Genomic DNA, 19,872 nt, shown 5'->3' on the forward strand with positions numbered 1-19,872 from the left:
TCAAAGTAAGTATTATTACTATGATGGATTAATCAAATCATCATAAATAGCAATGATATTATTAGGCTTATCAGCTGAAACTCTGATCCCCGCCATTCCTGGTTCTGATGTGATAAATCGATTTACTCTGTACATTTATCCATATCTTATGTCCATGCATGGACATATTATGCGGGTTGCTTACTTGGAAAGTTTATTTCTTAGTGGGGAGGGATGGAGGGACATGGACCATCATTTGTTTATCTAGAGGTTACACCTCACCAGTCTTAGTATTTGTTCTCCTCCTGGTGGACTTTAGCTGTGCATGTTAGCAGAGGCAATGTCTGTTTGTTGGTTGTTAAGGGTTCTTGCCCTAATGTATGGTACATTTTTCCGCCATGTGGCGGTTTATTGTTACTGTCTTGATAGATATACTAATTGTAAAACTCAATAAAAATAATTTTAAAAAACATCCTCAAAAAAAAAAACAATCTATTCTATCTATTATCCATCACAGTGAATCAGGTTTACTTTCTATCAGCCAAACAATTGAAGACAATTGCTGACTAGTAGTTTGCTCTTTTAACTGCTATTTCTTCATATAAAAAAAGAAGGATGGGTTATCCTAAACAAAATACAAGTAGCACACATATAATCAATCATTTCATCCAATAATCATAAGTGTAACAATGACCCTGAAGAAGCTGCTGGAAACATTGGGTTCTCCTGTTGTTTCCATTGATGACCCACCCTGTTTCTATACCTGTTAATACACAGACCAATCATTAGTAATTTAACTGGGCTGGCAATAAGTCCTGCAGCAAGGTATGGGTTAGACAGTTGAGATGGTAGTCATTTTCCTTACCACCAGTGTCAGGCCTTGCCTCAAACACGCCTTGCCTCAAACACAGAGAGTGGAGAACAACACTGAAGGAAGAAATGAATAACACACAAGGCAACAAATATCCCCAATATTAAATCAGAATCATAAGGTGAAAATTAAGACCCTAAATACACTCTTCAAACCCTGATTAACCACTGGCCAGAAGGTAAATGTACTGCAGTGTCTGTCAGTGGTGGGGCCTTTAACAATTAAATAATGGAGTGCTCTACTTTCAAGGGAAGGTATTTTTAATCCACAGAGATAGCAGGGTATCTTTATAAAGTGTTCCAAGCAATGAAAAGGTGCAGAGGTGCCATTTTAGAAAATTTGGTAACAGGCAGTAGTGTCCCCAAACAGATTCAAGCAATGTTCAACACATGAAAGGGAGTTTAAAAGAATACTCACCATTCCCATGCCTGATGGATGTGTTTCTGGAGACAGTCTGTCCTCTAATGGCTGTTCCCACAGGCTGGATGAAGATGGAAGAGAGGTCTGAATGGTGGTGAATGAGGGCTAGATTTACATTTAGGTGACATAACCCATTTGTCTCTGCTCCGAAGCTGGACCTTCCTGCTGCCACCTGAATGCTGGGTGCTGGGGAACTATTAGAGCTGGCCACGCTTCTAACACACTACAGGAATTAGAGACCATCGCACACTGATATTTATTCCATGAGGAACAGCAATCCACACAATAGCTGTCCCCACCCTAGGAATGCCCCTCTAGTGAATTGTACCCAATAGGGCATAATCGATTAAGACCTGGTGGGTTAAACGCTTTAGATGGGGCAGCCAAGGTGTGGGGACTGCTATTGTGTGGATGGTGGTTGTTCTATGGCAGCCTTTCCTAACTAGGGTTCGTTCAGAGGCTGCCAGGGATACCTTGAATATTGGGACATTTCTGCCTCTCGGTTAGGCTACCACTGACAGCAATGATCTTTTTAGCTATCTCTAAGGGTGGGATTTTTCCCATTGACCACAAATGTAGGGAGCATTCTTCCTTCTAACCATCAAGCTAATGTCCCATGAGCTGTAAATATAGTGATTATTAGCAGGCGTTCTCTGAGACATTCAAGGATTCCTCCTAGGGTTGTCATTTCATATCTTTAAAACTGAACACATATTGATTACACAGGTTCTATGGCTGATTAAGATGGTAATTAAACTCACTTGGTGCCTTGTCTGCAATAAATTTGCCTCAAAAACTGTGTAATTAATATGTGTTTGGTTTTAAATGGAATGAGGTGGTATCCCTAATTCCTCCATATTTTAAATGTTGAGAAAGGATGTGCTATAGAATACACTTTGACTATAGTGAGGGCATCAGTGTGCGGTCTTTCATTCCTGCAGTATGTCAGATTTACATTTCACGTGTTTTCTTCAATCCTTCTATAAGTTTAATACATAGTCTAACTTTCTCCTCATATATGACTGCCCTCTGATTTCACTGTTTTTACAACAAAACTTCACCTCCGCAACATCTCCAAGATACGGCCGTTTTTAACCTCAGAAACGACTAAGCAGCTTAATCACTCCCTTGTTATCTCTCGCCTTGATTATTGTAACTCCCTCCTCATTGGCCTACCTCATCACAGGCTATCCCCTCTTCAGTGTAGCATAAATGCTGCTGTCAGATTCATACACCTTACTAACCGTTCCGTATCTGCCACCCCTCTCTGCCAATCCCTCCACTGGCTTCCCATTGTCCAACGGATAAAATTCAAGACATTAACAATAACATTTATAACTCTGCCCCAAATTACATCACCAACCTTGTCTCCAAATATCACCCAAACCGTATTCTCCGCTCCTCGCATGAACTCCTGCTCTCTAGCTCCCTTGTCCCCTCCTCCCATGCTCATCTCCATGACTTCTCCAGAGCTTCCCCTGTCCTCTGGAACTCTCTACCCCAATTTATCAGACTATCACCTACTTTGCTCACTTTTAGGCAATCTCTGAAAACGTATCTTTTCAGGAGAGCCTATCCTGCCCTCAGCTAATAATGGAATCTTCTACTTCTCCTACCAGTCCATCCCCCACAGTTGCTACCTTGTGTACCACTAGCCCCTCCCTCTTAGATTGTAAGCTCCAAGGAGCAGGGCCCTCCTATCCCTCTTGTATTGAACTGTATTGTTGCTTATCGTCTCCCGTTATACTGTAAAGCGCTGAGCAAACTGTTGGCGCTGTATAAATCCTGAATAATAATAATAATAATAATCCCTTAAGAAATGTGTGTTTATCGATATTCAAATAAAATGGTGTATTAAAAGTAATTTGACTATTGATATCCATTCACTGAGTCTGCAATTAACTTTGCTCTAGCTGTGAATCAATCACAAGTCAGTTTTCATATTCTTAATTATGTTCCTTTAAAACAATACTTCATTTTAAACCTGACCTTTGTAACAGCTCCATAGAAACAAAGTACTGAATTCACTCGTGTCCACGCAAAATTCACATGTTTCCTTACTTCCAGCTGTGCGATGCACCTGCCTTGTGTAGGTGTGCAGTAATTAGATTTAACCTTTTCAGTGCATGCCTTATACAATTTTATTACATTATGGATTCCCTAGAATCATGTAAAAAATGGATTTGTAAATTTTTTTACACTAGTGTATTGTACTTTATTGTGAAAATGCTATCTAGACAGAGGGGATGATTCACACACCAATGAATGACATGATTTGTTAGGAATGGAAATGGCACTATGTATATACCTTAGCATTGCAGTCACTTCCTGAGACATTTTGTTGCTGGGCAGGGTTGTCTTAATGGTGCCAGCCACAGACAGACAAGAATATTACTCAACAAGATAAGATGTCATACTGGGATTATAACAACATCTTGTATAAAAAAACATCAGAAACCACCCTTTGTATTTGGGAAATAATAATTTATTATTTATTTAATTAAAGTAACAAGCTTAATTATAATCAGCTGTTTTTTTATTAAAAATATACAAAACTGGCCCCCATCCATTATCCATGCTACCCAATATTTAAAAAGAATAACATCCTAACATGTAAGCCCCATCCTGATCTCCAACCCAGAACAGGCCATATCACATAACATTAGTATGATTCTATATTTAAGACCGAAAATAATCCGTGGTTCCAACATATTATAAGCATTGGCAAAAGACAATTTATTTATGTATTGTGCACTTCTTGGTTGAAAATTGGACATGATATTTCCATGGATACAACTTCTTAGAGTTCTGTATTATCAGCGGATTTATTTACTCTCAGAGAGGAATTAAAGTCTACTTTTAAAAAAAATTGTAAGACTGTTTTTTCAGAAGAGACATGCAGTCCACAGTATACATTCTGGCACTGTGCCTTTTGTGCCATGATGACTAAACTCCTGCACGAGAGTTATGTCATCTCACACCGGTCAATCGAGATGGCCGAGGATCCGCAAAGGGTTGCCACCTCATCCCTTTAAAACTGAACACATATTAACTACGCAGATTCTGAGGCTAATTTAATGCAGATAAGGTTTTAAGTATATTTAATTAATACTTTAATCAGCCACAGAACCTGTGTAATTAATACGTTCGGTTTTAAAGGGATGAGGTGGCAACCGTAGATCTGCATCTGAAAGAAACTGAGAAGACGATGTCAGCACTGGCAAGGCCTGTGTGCCAGAATGAGTGAACTTCTGCATATGCACGAGAGTTACGTCATCCCTCGCCAGCTAATCAAGGTGGCCGAGGATTGGCACCCAAAAGAAGATTCTGACACTGGCAACGCCTGTGTGCCAGGATGGCTGACTCCTGTGTGTGCACAAGAGTTACATCATCCCCATTCAATTAAGATGGCTGAAGATTGGCAACCAAAAGAAGCTGAGAAGAAGATGGCAGCACTGGCAAGGGACTTCCTAGGTGTCTGACCATTGGAGCTAAGGTAGGCATCTTTGACTTTAGTTCCACTTTAAAGTGTATTTAAACCCCCCAAAAAAATGTTAATGTTTTGCCGTTTACCAATCTTCAAATGTGGTAGCTATATACATTTTTTAGGCTTTTTTTTTCCTTTAGTGTCCCTGATCACCGCAATGCCAGTTATATGATGACGCTGTACTGCACTGGTGACAGTATGTAAAAAAAAAATAGTGAAAATAATGTTTTTTATTTTTTAATTTTCCGAAAAATTATGACAAAAAAAATACAACTTCAAAAAACTCGCCATGCCTCTTATGAAGTACGTCGAACTGTCTACTTTGCAAAAAGTGGTAATTTGGGGATATCTGTACTATTCTGACATTCTTGGACCTCAAGAAATTAGATTGGCTGCCAGTACTTCAGGATTGATCAATATTCAGATCTATACCATAGTTTGTGAACTCTATAACTTTCCTACAAACTAAAAAATACATCCTAATTTGGGTTATTTTCACCAAAGACATGTAGTAGAATACATCTTGGCCTAAATTTATGAAGAACAATTATTTATTTGCAAACTTTTATAACAGAAACAAAGAAAAACGTGGGTTTTTTTCAACATTTTCAGACTTTTTTTGTTAATTTAGCAAAAAATAAAAACCCCAGCAATGATTAAATACCACCAAAAGAAAGCTCTAGTTGTGTGAAGAAAATGATAAAATTTTAGTTTGGGTACAATGTTGTATGACTGCGCAATTGTCATTCAAAGTGTGAGAGCGCTGAAACCTGAAAAATGGCCTGGGCAGGAAGGTGTAAAATTGCACGGTATTGAATTGGTTAATAGCCATCAAAAGGAATGTGCTTATTTACTTATAATAATAATAATAATATTATCATTTATTTACTCATTTTCATTTAGAATGATTTGTGATGCCTTTATACTCCTGAGGAAGAGGTAACAGCCACAAAACATGTGGAGAAAATTATGAACAGCAGGATCTCCTCACAGCTACATGATACCCCAAATTATTGGGAAATTTCTGTATGAATAGTTATACTTTGGGAGTTCTCCTGGCTATCTTAAGTCACATGCCTGACAAAGGTGTCCTACGTGGCTCTGAAACATTGCACCTTCTTATGTGAAGTGCTCTTTTTGCAATAAATACCTTTTTTGGACCACATTGGAGATCCATGGTGTGCTGGCGAATATGTACGTTTCTTGGCTGTCCTAAAGGCACAATACAAAAGCTGTGTATTTTAACCATATGATATTGCGGTTTTATATTTTTTGTTATGTATGAATTGTGGAAATAAACTATTATGTTTATATCTTTGGCTGAGAACGTTGGAATATTGCAATTTGAAATTTCTTTATGGAAAGTCTTTATAAAAAGTGCACACATCTCTCTTGTGCTCCCTCTAGTGACCATTAGGCTAAACTAAAGAAAGTGTTCGAGGCACTGAGGCTCATTTACTAAAGGAGTTGGTATTATACCCAACAAGAAAAAATTAATACAGTATATTGCAGCTTGATGTGGTGGCTGCATTAGTTTTCCTTTAGGCTCTTTCCCTTCAGTTTTCACCTGGTGATCTGGCCAGTAATACACCGCCTGTTTTAGAATGCCCCCACTCTGGATATAGGAGCATAGGGGGCACCTTTGGTCATCAGCATTGATAATATGGGAGAGGGGAGTGTTAAATGTACCAGCAAATTTAGATACCCTAACAAACTGAAGTCAAATTCCATCTCACACTGCAGTTACACAACAGTTCCAGCTAAATTTTTTCATTAGGGATAAAGGTTTTACATGAATAAATAAAAGCTGATCATTGTAAGCACCCCTGTCATTGTTTATTTCAACTCTCTAACTGCTACATTTGCAGGAGAGCTTTCTCTGTTGAAAAACAACAGACCTACTGACTGGACCACTGAATGTTTGCTTTTGGGTTTAATACTGCTTAACGAAGGACTTCAGCCTTACCATAAAATTTTCAACAAAGGCACTTCTAGAAATGTTTAATAATGGCAATCTCCAAACCGATGCTTATAGATAACTGCAGGCTATTTATTTTTGGCATATCTTATTTTTCTTGAATTAAGCTCCCTTTACTTCCTTACACTCTGCTTAGAACTCTGGGTCTGCCTCCTGGAACAAGTGGCAGAACTTCCCGGGATCCATGTGCATGTCTATAATGGACATTCATGAACAGCTGTAAAAATTACTGATTTTTACAAACTAAAACAGACGTTTTGAACTCCGACACCAGCCTACACATTGTCGTTTCCAGGAATGTGTATGATTGGAATATTATATATGGCCAATAAAGAGGTCAGTATAGATCCCCCACTGGTCTAGACCCCCCCAGTACAAATCCCCCCCAGGGACGGAACTCCCCCGTAGAGGTTACCCCTAGTAAAGATCACTCCCTATCCAGTACAGATCTCTCCTCCCCATGAAATCCTCTCACTAAACGACGAATTTCCAAGCAAAGGAAAGTCCCCACTTAGCTGTATCATGTGACTGGAGCCAAGAAGGAGATAAAGAGAACCTCCTTCACAGGGGAACTGCCCCTGCCTGTGTCTGAGTTCTGACAGGCAGAAAGGGCAGCAGCTGCAGTGTTTCTGGTGCACAGTTACTATGAGAGCTAGGTACGGCTCTGCAGATGCTCTGGGGGTTGGACCCCTGTATCTCTGCTATCTACAACCCTGGAAGAAAAAGCAGAGTCAAAAAGAGATTAACATATGACTATGCTACTAAAGCCGGCCATAGATGGAGCGATTTTCATTGTTGCAGGAAAGAAAATCACTTGATTCCCCCATCAACACAGTCATTGTTGATGGGGGAATCCCTCCCGCTGAACCATTGTGTTTTTTCGCTGGGAGAACATCTTGATTACTGCTACCGGCTATAATAGCTGCTAGCAATCATCGCATGTAAAACCCAACATGCTAGCTGTACCCAAGTCTATCGATCGACCACCTTACAGTAGATACATTCAGCCTTCTTATACATGGTTCAAATTTGCTGAACCTGCTGGGATTCAAACCGTTTATCTTCTCCAGGATAACATGGAAGCAGGTGAAGTGGCTTGGATGTTGTTGGCTATCAGATCATGAACATTTAGCAACAGAAAAAATACTGCAGGGAAATCTTTGGATTGAAGGTGAATATTTCAGCTCAAGTTGTTGTTTATCTTTTATTTGGCTACTTATTTGGCTGCTTTAACAAAAAACTCTTAAACATAGGCTTGGCCAATACACTTTATTACATAATGTCTGAAAAATGTTGATTTTCAAATCTACAGACACTGGAGGCAGAGAATCCATCTCCCTAGAACCTTTGCTTTCTCTCCTGGCCTGAAAAGGACCATCTTTGTCATCTCTGGAGTTTCATTGTATTTCTGTCTTGTTTTACTCTTTAAATAAAGAGAAAGAAAATTGTGCTTGTTGAGCTTAATAGGTTTGTAAAGTTTTGCTTTGTTATAGATTGAAAAGTTCAAGAAATGAACACAGATGGACTCTTTTCTCTTGACACAAGTATTTTCCTTGGTCACAGCTCTTTTTCCTTGTACAAAAATCAATAAAAGCTATTGATGAAAACCACAAAGGGAGTTTATTATTATAGCATACATCATCATGTGTGGAATTACCAGGCCACAGTATAACAGTGACAAAGGTGCTGAAGCTGCAACAGTTTTTATTTTTAAGAAGATTTAAAGCCAACAAGATACATTCCAGGTGTATTGAAACAAAATGTGTTCAGTCTTACAGTTCATTTTATTTAGAAAGCAGGCACAACTGAGCAGAAAAGCCTCTCCCTTGCCAGCATACTGTATCATGCAAGCAGTGGTCTCTCTGCAGATGTCTGACATGCCCCTTGTGAGTCAGACTTGAGCAAAGCTTACAGTCCCTGCTGATAAAAGAGCTCTAGCTCCGATTCACCAGTTCATATAGAACCCCTTCAGTGAAATCATTGCTTCCACACAGAGAACAAATATCCTTCTCTACACCATTCTGGCTGAGGATAGGCTTTTCTACTCAGACAGTGGCTGCTTATTAAACAAAATGAACTGCAAGGCTTTAACACCTTTTGTTTTGATTCAATTTAGCTGAGTTAGCTGATCTAAAGCCTAAGTTTAGTCAAAAAAGTGTTTTAAAAATCAGCATAAGGGGCACTACTTACAGTCAATGCAATGCATCCTTTGTACTGCTGACTGCAGAATTAGTCAAAAACTTCCATCCTCTGATCCCCCTACCCCCACCACCATCATCTAGTAGAGGGGGTAATAGAGCAATGGGACCTGTCCTATGCATTCATCAGGAGTGCTATGCCCTTCTTTTTCCCTTCTCCATTCATAGAAGCTGTACTATTGCTTCTATAAAAGAAAAACAAACTATGAGTGGAGGAAGGGCTGCCTAATCCATTCATAGATCATTTTTTCTTCATGTGGGATGCCACAGTAATATGAATATGTAATTATGAATATTTATGTTTCCCCTGCTCATCCAGTAGAAGGTGTATTGTTACTGATGCATGTTGGAGGAGAGCATAAATATTTGGGGAAGACTATATGAGTTGTTAGAGGCGCTGCAGTTAGAGATGAGCGAAGTATTCAAAAATTCGATTCGACTGATTCGGCGAATTCGTGGAAAAATTTCGATTCGAGTCGAATATATTCGCTGCGAATTTAACTTATAAAAGGGTGTTTCTAGGCTTCAGAGAGCCTTTATATTAGTGCAGAACACTGTACCTTTAATTTAAATGTCCTTGGAGTCTGCTGGGGAAGAGAAATAATACTGACAGTCAGTATGACATGCAGATGAGTGCCGTCGATCTTAGAATCACCGCACACTTCACTCATTTGGGCAGTCACGGGGCCAAAACCAGAGTGTGGAGCCACAGTGTGGCGGTGGAGGCAGCAGCAATGGGAGGCCATACAGCACCCTATGACAAAAATGGAAACCACCAGCAGTGTGAGGAGACCTGAAAGTGGCACATGGCAGAGTGTGGCGATGGAGACAGCAGCAATGGGAGGCCGTACAGGGACCCATGACACACTCTGGACCTGGCAGCAGCATGAGGAGGCGGTACAGGGGCCCATGACAGATTACGGGCCTGGCAGCAGCATGAGGAGTTGGTACGGGGGCCCATGGCAGATTAGGGGCCTGGCAGCAGCTATGGGAGGCCCGTAATCTGCCAGCACCCTATGACAAAAAATGGAACACACCAGCAGTGTGAGGAAACCTGAAAGTGGCACATGGCAGAGTGTGGCGATGGAGACAGCAGCAATGGGAGGCCGTACAGGGACCCATGAGAGACTCTGGACCTGGCAGCAGCATGAGGAGGCAGTATAGGGGCCCATGGCAGATTAGGGGCCTGGCAGCAGCTATGGGAGGCCCGTAATCTGCCAGCACCCTATGACAAAAAATGGAACACACCAGCAGTGTGAGGAGACCTGAAAGTGGCACATGGCAGAGTGTGGCGATGGAGACAGCAGCAATGGGAGGCCGTACAGGGACCCATGACAGACTCTGGACTTGGCAGCAGCATGAGGAGGCAGTATAGGGGCCCATGGCAGATTAGGGGCCTGGCAGCAGCTATGGGAGGCCCGTAATCTGCCAGCACCCTATGACAAAAAATGGAACACACCAGCAGTGTGAGGAGACCTGAAAGTGGCACATGTTTGGGGCATGATTCATGGCGGATTTAGTTGTGTCAGGAACTGGTGGTTTGAAATCCAGACTAATCCACGCCTGATTCATTTTCACAAACGTGAGTCTCTCCACACTTTGGGTGGACAGTCGTGTCCTCCGCGGAGTTGCAATACCTCCTGCCGCACTAAACACGCGCTCCGATGCCACGCTACTGGCCGGGCATGACAGCCTTTCAAGGGCAAATTCAGCTAGTTGGGGCCAAAGGTCAAGTTTCGTTGCCCAGTAGTCAAGGGGATTGTCTACCTCGGTTGGCAGGGTGCTGTCCAAGTAGGCCTAAGCCTGTTGTTTGAGGTCCTGCTCCAGGTCCACCTGATGCTGCTGCTGCTGCTGCTGCTGCTGCTGCGGCTGATTAGTAGTTTCCTCACTGCGCTGGTGAAGAAAGCTACTCATCATCGACTGCAGACTGAGGCAGCTGCTGCTGGTGGAGCTGCCACTGCTCCTACCACGGCAGTGGAACGCGAGCGCACAGGGCCCACAGTGTCTGAGGATGGACGTTGGCGCAGACAGGCAGAGACCAGCTGACTACATAGGTGGTTTTTATAGTACGTTATTTTGGCCTCCCTCTCAGCAGGTGTGAAAAAGGCCACCATTTTTGAACGGTAGCGAGGGTCCAACAAGGTGGACAGCCAAAAGTCATCCCTCTGTCTAATGGTTATTATTCGACTGTCGCTACGCAAGCAAGCGAGCATGCTATGGGCCATTTGTGCCAAGGAATGCGAGGGACTCCCTGCCTCCATCTCCACAGCATACTGCCACGGTGCGTCTGGGTCCTCTGTCTCCTCTTCCTCCTCCTCTACCAGATGCTCCTGCTCCTCCACTCCTGTCCGCTGAGTGGAAAAACCACCCATTTCACTCAATAATTCCTGAGCACCAATGTCCTCCTCTACCTCCTCCTCTTCTTCCTGTCCTGCCCCCACAGGGGTCATGTGGCGTTGAGATCTGTGCGCCACGTCTACCGCACCCTGACCAGCCATTGTTAACAGCATTTGTTCCAGGACGTGCAACAGAGGAATGACGTCGTTCATCCCATAGTCCTGCCGACTCACGAATAGCGTGGCCTCCTCAAAGGGCCTGAGCAAGCGCAGGTGTCACGCATGAGCTGCCAATGGCTGACATCTAAGTTACACAGGGAGTACCTTTATCCGCTTTTAACATCAGGAAATCTGTGATGGCCTTTTGCTGTTCGTAAAGGCGGTCTAACATATATAGGGTTGAATTCCACCTTGTTGCAACGTCACAGCATGAGGAGTCGGTACGGGGGCCCATGGCAGATTACGGGCCTGGCAGCAGCAATGGGAGGCCCGTAATCTGCCAGCACCCTATGACAAAAAATGTAACACACCAGCAGTGTGAGGAGATCTGAAAGTGGCACATGGCAGAGTGTGGCGATGGAGACAGCAGCAATGGGAGGCCTTACAGGGACCCATGACACACTCTGGACCTGGCAGCAGCATGAAGAGGCGGTACAGGGGCCCATGGCAGATTACGGGCCTGGCAGCAGCAATGGGAGGCCCGTAATCTGCCAGCACCCTATGACAAAAAATGGAACACACCAGCAGTGTGTGAGGAGACCTGAAAGTGGCACATGGCAGAGTGTGGCGATGGAGACAGCAGCAATGGGAGGCCGTACAGGGACCCATGACAGACTCTGGACTTGGCAGCAGCATGAGGAGGCAGTATAGGGGCCCATGGCAGATTAGGGGCCTGGCAGCAGCTATGGGAGGCCCGTAATCTGCCAGCACCCTATGTCAAAAAATTGAACACACCAGCAGTGTGTGAGGAGACCTGAAAGTGGCACATGGCAGAGTGTGGCGATGGAGACAGCAGCAATGGGAGGCCGTACAGGGACCCATGAGAGACTCTGGACTTGGCAGCAGCATGAGGAGGCGGTATAGGGGCCCATGGCAGATTAGGGGCCTGGCAGCAGCTATGGGAGGCCCGTAATCTGCCAGCACCCTATGTCAAAAAATTGAACACACCAGCAGTGTGAGGAGACCTGAAAGTGGCACATGGCATGAGACACTGTGGACCTGGCAGCAGCATGAGGAGGCGGTACAGGGGCCCATGGCAGATTAGGGGCCTGGCAGCAGCTATGGGAGGCCCGTAATCTGCCAGCACCCTATGTTAAAAAATTGAACACACCAGCAGTGTGTGAGGAGACCTGAAAGTGGCACATGGCAGAGTGTGGCGATGGAGACAGCAGCAATGGGAGGCCGTACAGGGACCCATGACAGACTCTGGACTTGGCAGCAGCATGAGGAGGCGGTATAGGGGCCCATGGCAGATTAGGGGCCTGGCAGCAGCTATGGGAGGCCCGTAATCTGCCAGCACCCTATGTCAAAAAATTGAACACACCAGCAGTGTGTGAGGAGACCTGAAAGTGGCACATGGCAGAGTGTGGCGATGGAGACAGCAGCAATGGGAGGCCGTACAGGGACCCATGAGAGACTCTGGACTTGGCAGCAGCATGAGGAGGCGGTATAGGGGCCCATGGCAGATTAAGGGCCTGGCAGCAGCTATGGGAGGCCCGTAATCTGCCAGCACCCTATGACAAAAAATGGAACACACCAGCAGTGTGAGGAGACCTGAAAGTGGCACATGTTTGGGGCATGATTCATGGCGGATTTAGTTGTGTCAGGAACTGGTGGTTTGAAATCCAGACTAATCCACGCCTGATTCATTTTCACAAACGTGAGTCTCTCCACACTTTGGGTGGACAGTCGTGTCCTCCGCAGAGTTGCAATACCTCCTGCCGCACTAAACACGCGCTCCGATGCCACGCTACTGGCCGGGCATGACAGCCTTTCAAGGGCAAATTCAGCTAGTTGGGGCCAAAGGTCAAGTTTCGTTGCCCAGTAGTCAAGGGGATTGTCTACCTCGGTTGGCAGGGTGCTGTCCAAGTAGGCCTAAGCCTGTTGTTTGAGGCCCTGCTCCAGGTCCACCTGATGCTGCTGCTGCTGCTGCTGCTGCTGCTGCTGCTGCGGCTGGTTAGTAGTTTCCTCACTGCGCTGGTGAAGAAAGCTACTCATCATCGACTGCAGACTGAGGCAGCTGCTGCTGGTGGAGCTGCCACTGCTCCTACCACCCCACCCCTCCCCTGCTGCCATGGCAGTGGAACGCGAGCGCACAGGGCCCACAGTGTCTGAGGATGGACGTTGGCGCAGACAGGCAGAGACCAGCTGACTACATAGGTGGTTTTTATAGTACGTTATTTTGGCCTCCCTCTCAGCAGGTGTGAAAAAGGCCACCATTTTTGAACGGTAGCGAGGGTCCAACAAGGTGGACAGCCAAAAGTCATCCCTCTGTCTGATGGTTATTATTCGGCTGTCGCTACGCAAGCAAGCGAGCATGCTATGGGCCATTTGTGCCAAGGAATGCGAGGGACTCCCTGCCTCCATCTCCACAGCATACTGCCACGGTGCGTCTGGGTCCTCTGTCTCCTCTTCCTCCTCCTCTACCAGATGCTCCTGCTCCTCCACTCCTGACTGCTGAGTGGAAAAACCACCCATTTCACTCAATAATTCCTGAGCACCAATGTCCTCCTCTACCTCCTCCTCTTCTTCCTGTCCTGCCCCCACAGGGGTCATGTGGCGTTGAGATCTGTGCGCCACATCTACCGCACCCTGACCAGCCATTGTTAACAGCATTTGTTCCAGGACGTGCAACAGAGGAATGACGTCGTTCATCCCATAGTCCTGCCGACTCACGAATAGCGTGGCCTCCTCAAAGGGCCTGAGCAAGCGCAGGTGTCACGCATGAGCTGCCAATGGCTGACGTCTAAGTTACACAGGGAGTACCTTTATCCGCTTGTAACATCAGGAAATCTGTGATGGCCTTTCGCTGTTCGTAAAGGCGCTCTAACATATGTAGGGTTGAATTCCACCTTGTTGCAACGTCACAGCATGAGGAGTCGGTACGGGGGCCCATGGCAGATTACGGGCCTGGCAGCAGCAATGGGAGGCCCGTAATCTGCCAGCACCCTATGACAAAAAATGTAACACACCAGCAGTGTGAGGAGATCTGAAAGTGGCACATGGCAGAGTGTGGCGATGGAGACAGCAGCAATGGGAGGCCTTACAGGGACCCATGACACACTCTGGACCTGGCAGCAGCATGAAGAGGCGGTACAGGGGCCCATGGCAGATTACGGGCCTGGCAGCAGCAATGGTAGGCCCGTAATCTGCCAGCACCCTATGACAAAAAATGGAACACACCAGCAGTGTGTGAGGAGACCTGAAAGTGGCACATGGCAGAGTGTGGCGATGGAGACAGCAGCAATGGGAGGCCGTACAGGGACCCATGACAGACTCTGGACTTGGCAGCAGCATGAGGAGGCAGTATAGGGGCCCATGGCAGATTAGGGGCCTGGCAGCAGCTATGGGAGGCCCGTAATCTGCCAGCACCCTATGTCAAAAAATTGAACACACCAGCAGTGTGTGAGGAGACCTGAAAGTGGCACATGGCAGAGTGTGGCGATGGAGACAGCAGCAATGGGAGGCCGTACAGGGACCCATGAGAGACTCTGGACTTGGCAGCAGCATGAGGAGGTGGTATAGGGGCCCATGGCAGATTAGGGGCCTGGCAGCAGCTATGGGAGGCCCGTAATCTGCCAGCACCCTATGTCAAAAAATTGAACACACCAGCAGTGTGAGGAGACCTGAAAGTGGCACATGGCATGAGACACTGTGGACCTGGCAGCAGCATGAGGAGGCGGTACAGGGGCCCATGGCAGATTAGGGGCCTGGCAGCAGCTATGGGAGGCCCGTAATCTGCCAGCACCCTATGTTAAAAAATTGAACACACCAGCAGTGTGTGAGGAGACCTGAAAGTGGCACATGGCAGAGTGTGGCGATGGAGACAGCAGCAATGGGAGGCCGTACAGGGACCCATGACAGACTCTGGACTTGGCAGCAGCATGAGGAGGCGGTATAGGGGCCCATGGCAGATTAGGGGCCTGGCAGCAACTATGGGAGGCCCGTAATCTGCCAGCACCCTATGTCAAAAAATTGAACACACCAGCAGTGTGTGAGGAGACCTGAAAGTGGCACATGGCAGAGTGTGGCGATGGAGACAGCAGCAATGGGAGGCCGTACAGGGACCCATGAGAGACTCTGGACTTGGCAGCCGCATGAGGAGGCGGTATAGGGGCCCATGGCAGATTAGGGGCCTGGCAGCAGCTATGGGAGGCCCGTAATCTGCCAGCACCCTATGTCAAAAAATTGAACACACCAGCAGTGTGAGGAGACCTGAAAGTGGCACATGGCATGAGACACTGTGGACCTGGCAGCAGCATGAGGAGGCGGTACAGGGGCCCATGGCAGATTAGGGGCCTGGCAGCAGCTATGGGAGGCCCGTAATCTTCCAGCACCCTATGACAAAAAATGGAACACACCAGCAGTGTGAGGAGACCTGAAAGTGGCACATGGCAGAGTGTGGCGATGGAGACAGCAGCAATGGGAGGCCGTACAGGGACCCATGAGAGACTCTGGACTTGGCAGCAGCATGAGGAGGCGGTATAGGGGCCCATGGCAGATTAGGGGCCTGGCAGCAGCTATGGGAGGCCCGTAATCTGCCAGCACCCTATGTCAAAAAATTGAACACACCAGCAGTGTGTGAGGAGACCTGAAAGTGGCACATGGCACAGTGTGGCGATGGAGACAGCAGCAATGGGAGGCCGTACAGGGACCCATGAGAGACTCTGGACTTGGCAGCAGCATGAGGAGGCGGTATAGGGGCCCATGGTAGATTAGGGGCCTGGCAGCAGCTATGGGAGGTCCGTAATCTGCCAGCACCCTATGTCAAAAAATTGAACACACCAGCAGTGTGAGGAGACCTGAAAGTGGCACATGGCATGAGACACTGTGGACCTGGCAGCAGCATGAGGAGGCGGTACAGGGGCCCATGGCAGATTAGGGGCCTGGCAGCAGCTATGGGAGGCCCGTAATCTGCCAGCACCCTATGTCAAAAAATTGAACACACCAGCAGTGTGTGAGGAGACCTGAAAGTGGCACATGGCAGAGTGTGGCGATGGAGACAGCAGCAATGGGAGGCCGTACAGGGACCCATGAGAGACTCTGGACTTGGCAGCAGCATGAGGAGGCGGTATAGGGGCCCATGGCAGATTAGGGGCCTGGCAGCAGCTATGGGAGGCCAGTAATCTGCCAGCACCCTATGACAAAAAATGGAACACACCAGCAGTGTGAGGAGACCTGAAAGTGGCACATGGCAGAGTGTGGCGATGGAGACAGCAGCAATGGGAGGCCGTACAGGGACCCATGAGAGACTCTGGACTTGGCAGCAGCATGAGGAGGCGGTATAGGGGCCCATGGCAGATTAGGGGCCTGGCAGCAGCTATAGGAGGCCCGTAATCTGCCAGCACCCTATGACAAAAAATGGAACACACCAGCAGTGTGAGGAGACCTGAAAGTGGCACATGGCATGAGACACTGTGGACCTGGCAGCAGCATGAGGAGGCGATACAGGGGCCCATGGCAGATTAGGGGCCTGGCAGCAGCTATGGGAGGCCCGTAATCTGCCAGCACCCTATGACAAAAAATGGAACACACCAGCAGTGTGAGTAGACCTGAAAGTGGCACATGGCAGGGGCATGATTCATGGCGGATTTAGTCAGTTGTGTCAGGAACTGGTGGTTTGAAATCCAGACTAATCCACGCCTGATTCATTTTCACAAACGTGAGTCTCTCCACACTTTGGGTGGACAGTCGTGTCCTCCGCGGAGTTACAATACCTCCTGCCGCACTAAACACGCGCTCCGATGCCACGCTACTGGCCGGGCATGACAGCCTTTCAAGGGCAAATTCAGCTAGTTGGGGCCAAAGGTCAAGCTTCGTTGCCCAGTAGTCAAGGGGATTGTCTACCTCGGTTGGCAGGGTGCTGTCCAAGTAGGCCCAAGCCTGTTGTTTGAGGTCCTGCTCCAGGTCCACCTGATGCTGCTGCTGCTGGTTAGTAGTTTCCTCACTGCGCTGGTGAAGAAAGCTACTCATCATCGACTGCAGACTGAGGCAGCCGCTGCTGGTGGAGCTACCACTGCTCCTACCACCCCACCCCTCCCCTGCTGCCATGGCAGCGGAACGCGAGCGCACAGGGCCCACAGTGTCTGAGGATGGACGTTGGCGCACAAAGGCAGAGACCAACTGACTACATAGGTGGTTTTTATAGTACGTTATTTTGGCCTCCCTCTCAGCAGGTGTGAAAAAGGCCACCATTTTTGAACGGTAGCGAGGGTCCAACAAGGTGGACAGCCAAAAGTCATCCCTCTGTCTGATGGTTATTATTCGGCTGTCGCTACGCAAGCAACCGAGCATGCTATGGGCCATTTGTGCCAAGGAATGCGAGGGACTCCCTGCCTCCATCTCCACAGCATACTGCCACGGTGCGTCTGGGTCCTCTGTCTCCTCCTCCTCCTCCTCTACCAGATGCTCCTGCTCCTCCACTCCTGTCCGCTGAGTGGAAAAACCACCCATTTCACTCAATAATTCCTGAGCACAAATGTCCTCCTCTACCTCCTCCTCTTCTTCCTGTCCTGCCCCCACAGGGGTCATGTGGCGTTGAGATCTGTGCGCCACGTCTACCGCACCCTGACCAGCCATTGTTGACAGCATTTGTTCCAGGACGTGCAACAGAGGAATGACGTCGTTCATCCCATAGTCCTGCCGACTCACGAATAGCGTGGCCTCCTCAAAGGGCCTGAGCAAGCGGCAGGTGTCACGCATGAGCTGCCAATGGCTGACATCGAAGTTACACAGGGGAGTACCTTTATCCGCTTGTAACATCAGGAAATCGGTGATGGCCTTTCGCTGTTCGTAAAGGCGGTCTAACATGTGTAGGGTTGAATTCCACCTTGTTGCAACGTCGCAGATCAGGCGATGCTGTGGAATTCCGTTCTGCCGCTGCAGCTCAAGGAGGGTGTGCTTTGCGGTGTAGGAATGGCTGAAATGCATGCAAAGTTTACGTGACATTTTAAGGATGTCTTGCAGTGGGATGGTGGATTTTAGGAACCGCTTGACAACCAGATTGAACACGTGAGCCATGCATGGCGCATGGCACAACCTTCCTTGACGCAGAGCAGACACCATGTTCTTTCCGTTGTCGGTCAACATGGTTCCGATTTTGAGTTTGCGCGGAGACAGCCATCTGTCGATTTCTCTGTTCATTACACTGAGAAGTTCCTCCCCTGTGTGACTACGTTCGCCAAGGCATACCAGGTGCAGCACAGCGTGACACCGTTGCGCCCTGCACATGTGATATGCCGGTCGGGTAATGGGACTTGGCACGGGGGTGGCGGCTGAGGACACGAAGGAAGAAGAGGTGGTAGAGGTGGACATCTTTTGTGGACCAAGGACGTGCAAACGTGGAGGCAAAAGCGGCGTGACCTGTCCAAGTTGCTGGTGCGGCTGTGACAGCACCACGTTCACCCAGTGGGCCGTAAATGACATGTACTGTCCCTGACCGTAGTTACAGCTCCACACGTCGGCGCTGCCGTGCACTTTGGCAGAGACCGACATGCTCAAAGACTGGCCCACCATCTCTTCTACATGTGAATGCAGGGCTGGCACTGCCTTTTTGGCAAAGAAATGACGGCTTGGCACTCTCCACCGCGGCGCGGCACAAGCCATAATTTCTCGGAAAGGTGCTGAGTCCACCACTTGGAAAGGGAGGGACTGCAGCACCAGCAACTTGGACAGGAGGACGTTCAGCTTTTGCACCGTCGGGTGCGTGCTCACAAACTGTTGTCTCTTGGAAACGGATTCCAATGAAGACTGCTGACGGAATCCGTGAAGAGGAGTAGCAGGAGAAGGAGCATCTGAACGAGCGGAAGATGGCAACGAGCGACAACTCCCCTCAGCAGAGGTGTTGGAGCCTTGACTGGCTGATAGAGGGCGATTGACGTCGGGTGATGGAGCAAGTAACGGAGCGGGTGATGGAGCGGGGGCTGGGGCGGGCAGAACCGCCGTATCTTTATCACGGTTTTCCCAGGCCACCAAATGGCGACGCTGCATATGCTGCCGCAACGCTGTAGTCCCAACATGGGCCCCCTGGCCACGCTTGACTTTCTGGCCACATAGTCGACATACGGCTACGTTTACTTCCTCGGGCGGCTTGACAAAAAATTGCCACACCGCCGAGTAGGAAACATTGCCCCCGATACTCCTCACTGGCTGACTGCTGCTTCCTCCGTGCACACCGGCACCACTACTGGCCGTGGTGGTAGGCTGCAGTGGAGCTGGTGCTCTACTCCGTGGCCGTTTGCCTCCACTGACACTGCTGCGACCCTGCTGCCTCCTGGGCAACCCACCGACTGTTTTGCTCGCTGCCAAGCTGCCACCCTCTTCTCCTGATGATGCGGAAGCAATAGCCTGATGACGACGAGGCTGCCAAGTGCGATCAGCCTCAT

At 47.8% G+C, this 19,872-nt stretch overlaps 1 protein-coding gene across 2 annotated transcripts in view; it reads right to left on the reverse strand.

The window, feature by feature from the left end:
* Positions 1 to 19,872, reverse strand: part of RGS5 (regulator of G protein signaling 5) — a 192,439-nt gene that overhangs the window by 30,145 nt on the left and 142,422 nt on the right. Inside the window, exon 5 of one of the 2 annotated variants that reach the window (XM_089671529.1) lies at positions 7,991 to 8,158. The exons of the other annotated variant lie outside the window; for it this stretch is intronic. Coding sequence (XP_089527655.1) covers positions 8,042 to 8,158 — 117 coding nt within the window. The 3' untranslated portion in view covers positions 7,991 to 8,041. Of the gene's footprint in view, positions 1 to 7,990; positions 8,159 to 19,872 lie in introns of those variants that run through there. 2 annotated transcript variants of the gene reach the window in all.

This window comes from Staurois parvus, unplaced genomic scaffold, assembly GCF_062004578.1.
Source record: "Staurois parvus isolate SC_StPar_1 unplaced genomic scaffold, SC_StPar_1.0 ptg000106l, whole genome shotgun sequence".
NCBI lineage: Eukaryota > Metazoa > Chordata > Amphibia > Anura > Ranidae > Staurois > Staurois parvus.